The following is a 3,663-nucleotide window of genomic DNA, read 5'->3' on the forward strand; positions in this document are numbered from 1 at the left end:
CCCAGGTGTCCAGGGGGGGGACCCAGGTGTCCGGGGGGGGGACCCAGGTGTCCGGGGGGGGACGCAGGCCTCTGGGCCACCTACCCTTGGCCGCCGGCGTCAAGAAGCTCTGGGTGGGCTCCAGGAAGAGGTCGAGATCTTCTGTGGGGTGGGAAGGACCTTGAGAAAGGACCCGGGTGTCCACGCGGGGGGGGACCCAGGTGACCAGGGCGCCCCCACTTACCCTCGGTGTCCCTGTCACTCCCGGAGGCCAAATTTGGGTCCACGTGTGGGGATTTGGGGGTGGAAACATCTGGCGGCACAGCTGGATCCCTGCCCCTCGCTGAGGGCTCCCCGCTGCATTGCTGGCACCCAACATCTGGATTCGGGGCCTCCACATCTGGATTTGGGGCTAAATCGCAGCGGTTTGGGACCATTCCTTCCACACTCGTGTCACCCTCAGTTTTTAAGAGAAAGCCCTGCCTTTTTCGGGACAATTTCCAGTGTTTTGGGTCCATCTTCTCCACGGCAGCGTCACTGCCTGTTTCAACATCTGGATGGGGATGATTTTGGAAGCGGAGGTGGCTCCGCAGGCTCCGAACATCTGGAGTGGGGGCCACCTCCTCCACGTCGGTGTCGCTGCTGCTCCGGGGGCTTGTGGGAGAGGGAACATCTGGATTTGGGGGTGTCATCGCCACATCTGGCTCACCAGATGCCCTTTGACATCTTTGCACTGTCCCAACATCTGGAAGGACAACATTGTCCTCAACATCTCTATCGCTGTCCACACCCAGGACCAGGCACTGGGCTTTGGGAGCTCCAACATCTGGAGCTGGGAACGTCACCTTCACATCTGGATCATCCTTGGTCCGCATCGGCCCCTTGGGATCAACATCTGGAGCAGTGGCCACCTGAGCAACTGTATCCATGCCCTCATGGCCTGTCCCACATGGGTTTGGAGGTCCAACGTTGGGAAGGGCATTGAGGTCCTCCACACCTGTATCGCTGTCACCATTGGAGGCCACCGAGCCATGGCTGAGGCCACCAACATCTGGATTCGGAGTCTCCATCACCACAGTTGGGTCCTTCCGGGTGTTTTGGGGTGTTTTGTGGCTTTTTGGGCGAAGAACACGTTGATTCAGGTCTTCTTCCTCCACATCTGTGTCACTGTCCACTTCCAGGTTCTGACGCTCACTTGGGGGATTTCCAACATCTGGATTTGGGTTCTGTGTCTCTACAGCTCGATCTTTGCGTGGTTTTTTGGCAATTCTATGGATTTTTTTACGCCCAACATCTGGATTCCCTTCATTCTCCTCCACATCTGTATCGCTGTCACCATTGGAGGCCACCGAGCCACGGCTGAGGCCACCAACATCTGGATTCGGTGTCTCCATCACCACAGTTGGGTCTTTCCGGGTGTTTTGGGGTGTTTTGTGGCTTTTTGGGTGAAGAACAAAAAGGTCTTCTTCCTCCACATCCGTGTCACTGTCCACTTCCAGGTTCTGACGCTCACTTGGGGGATTTCCAACATCTGGATTTGGGTTCTGCGTCTCCACAGCTCGATCTTTGCGTGGTTTTTTGGCAATTCTACGGATTTTTTTACGCCCAACATCTGGATTCCCTTCATTCTCCTCCACATCTGTATCGCTGTCACCATTGGAGGCTACTGAGCCACAGCTGAGGCCACCAACATCTGGATTCGGAGTCTCCATCACCACAGTTGGGTCCTTCCGGGTGTTTTGGGGTGTTTTGTGGCTTTTTGGGCGAAGAACACGTTGATTCAGGTCTTCTTCCTCCACATCTGTGTCACTGTCCACTTCCAGGTCCTGACGCTCATTTGGGGCATTTTCAACATCTGATTTTGGGTTCTGCGTCTCCACATCTGGATCTCTGCATTTGGGGGGGGCAATTCTATGGGTTTTTTTACGCCCAACATCTGGATTCCCCTCATTCTCCTCCACGTCTGTATCGCTGTCCACCACAAGGGTCCATTGTTTGTTTTGGGGTGGATCTGGCCTCTCCGTCTCCACGTCTGGGTTTCTGGGTACATTTTGGGTTGCTCCACGGGTTTTTTTACTCCCAACATCTGGATTGGAAATGTCCTCTTCCACATCTGTATCACTCTCCACGAGGAGACTCCAGCGTCCTTCAACATTGCGAACTGTGGTCTCTGTCTTCACATCTGGGCCTCTGGGGGCTCTTCTGGGGCTTTCTGAACACCCAACATCTGGACTGGCAGTGTCCTCCTCCACATCTGTATCACTGTCCACCACAAGCATCTGGTGGCCCTTTTGTGAGTCTTCAACATCTACACGTTGCGTCTCCACCTCAATAATGTTTTGGGTCGTTTGATGGGGTTTAGGGTGTCCAACATCTGGATTGTCTTCATTCTCCTCCACATCTGTGTCACTGTCCACCAGGAGCATCTGATGCCCATTTTGTGAACCTTCAACATCTGCACTGTGGGTCCCCATCTCGCTATTCCAGTTTTTAGACATATTTTGGGTCTTTTGATGGGTTTGGGGGCACCCAACATCTGGACTGGCTCCATTCTCTTCCACATCTGTATCACTGTCCACCACGAGCATCTGGTGTCTGTTTCTGGGCCCTTCAACAGCTGCGTTTGAGCTCTCCATCTCCACATCTGTATCACTGTCCACAACTGTCCGGCATCCATTTTTGGGACCTCCAACATCTGGATGGGAGGTCTCCATCTCCAAGCCTGTTTTTTGGGCCACGTATGGGTCCTTTCTACATATTTTTGGGCACACAGTGTCTGGAAGGACCTCAACCTCCTCCACATCTGTGTCGCTGTCCACCACAATCATCCGACATCGATTTTTGGTACCTCCAACATCTGGATTTGGGCCCCTTTCCTCCACATCTGGGTTATCGCACACCTCCAGGGCAGTCCGGTGACGGTTTGGGTGAAAAAGAGCAGTTTTGGGGGGCACCTTGACATCTGCATCACTCTCAACGTCGAGGGTCTGGTTGCTGCCTGCCAGATGTTTCACATCTGGATGCACAACCTTTTGGGGGTTCAGAGAGTGATTTGGGGGGTGAACATTTGGAAGAGCTATTTTTCTCCCCCCCCCATCTGAATCCGGGGTGGTTCGGGGCCCAATCCGGCGCTTTTTGGGTCCTCTGACATCTGGATCCAGGCAGAGCGCGGCCACATCCGGGCGGTGACCTGGGGCGGGAGGGTGGCGGCGTTTTCGGGTGGGGTGAACATCTGGGCACACATCTGGCTCCTCTGGGCTGCTGCAAGGGGGTGGATGATGTAGGGATTTTGGGGTCCTGAACACACCCCATTGGGGGCTCCCACATCCGGGTCCCACCTACCTCTCCGGGACGACTCGGAGCGAGGCAGCATCTCCGAGGGCAGGGCCTGGGGGGAACGGGGCAGAGATTGTTATTGTAGGGCCTACGATAACTCCAGATGGTCCTATCAGACCCAGGCAGCCGGGCTTGTCCTCCCCCCACCCCATTTTGGGGGTCCTTACAATAACACAAGGCCGGTGGTTCCATAGGTCCTACCGTAACCATCACCCTGTTGTGTTTCTGTAGGTCCTACAATAACAGCGTGTTGTGTGTCCCCCCCAGGGCAGCTCATCGTCATCCTCCGAGTCGCTGCCGAGGGAGACCCTCAGCTTCGGCCCCTGCACTAGAGAGGACCCAGGCGTT

At 55.2% G+C, this 3,663-nt stretch overlaps 1 protein-coding gene across 1 annotated transcript in view; it reads right to left on the reverse strand.

Moving 5' to 3' along the window:
* Positions 1-3,598, reverse strand: part of MDC1 (mediator of DNA damage checkpoint 1) — a 12,735-nt gene extending 9,137 nt beyond the window's left edge. Inside the window, exons 1-4 of the mRNA XM_014958241.1 lie at positions 3,517-3,598; positions 3,322-3,367; positions 224-3,237; positions 85-141 (exon numbers count right to left, since the gene is read on the reverse strand). Coding sequence (XP_014813727.1) covers positions 85-141; positions 224-3,237; positions 3,322-3,367; positions 3,517-3,598 — 3,199 coding nt within the window. The remainder of the gene's footprint in view (positions 1-84; positions 142-223; positions 3,238-3,321; positions 3,368-3,516) is intronic.
* Positions 3,599-3,663: the final 65 nt, after the last annotated feature.

Source organism: Calidris pugnax, unplaced genomic scaffold (assembly GCF_001431845.1).
Source record: "Calidris pugnax isolate Ruff unplaced genomic scaffold, ASM143184v1 scaffold405, whole genome shotgun sequence".
Classification (NCBI taxonomy): Eukaryota; Metazoa; Chordata; class Aves; order Charadriiformes; family Scolopacidae; genus Calidris; species Calidris pugnax.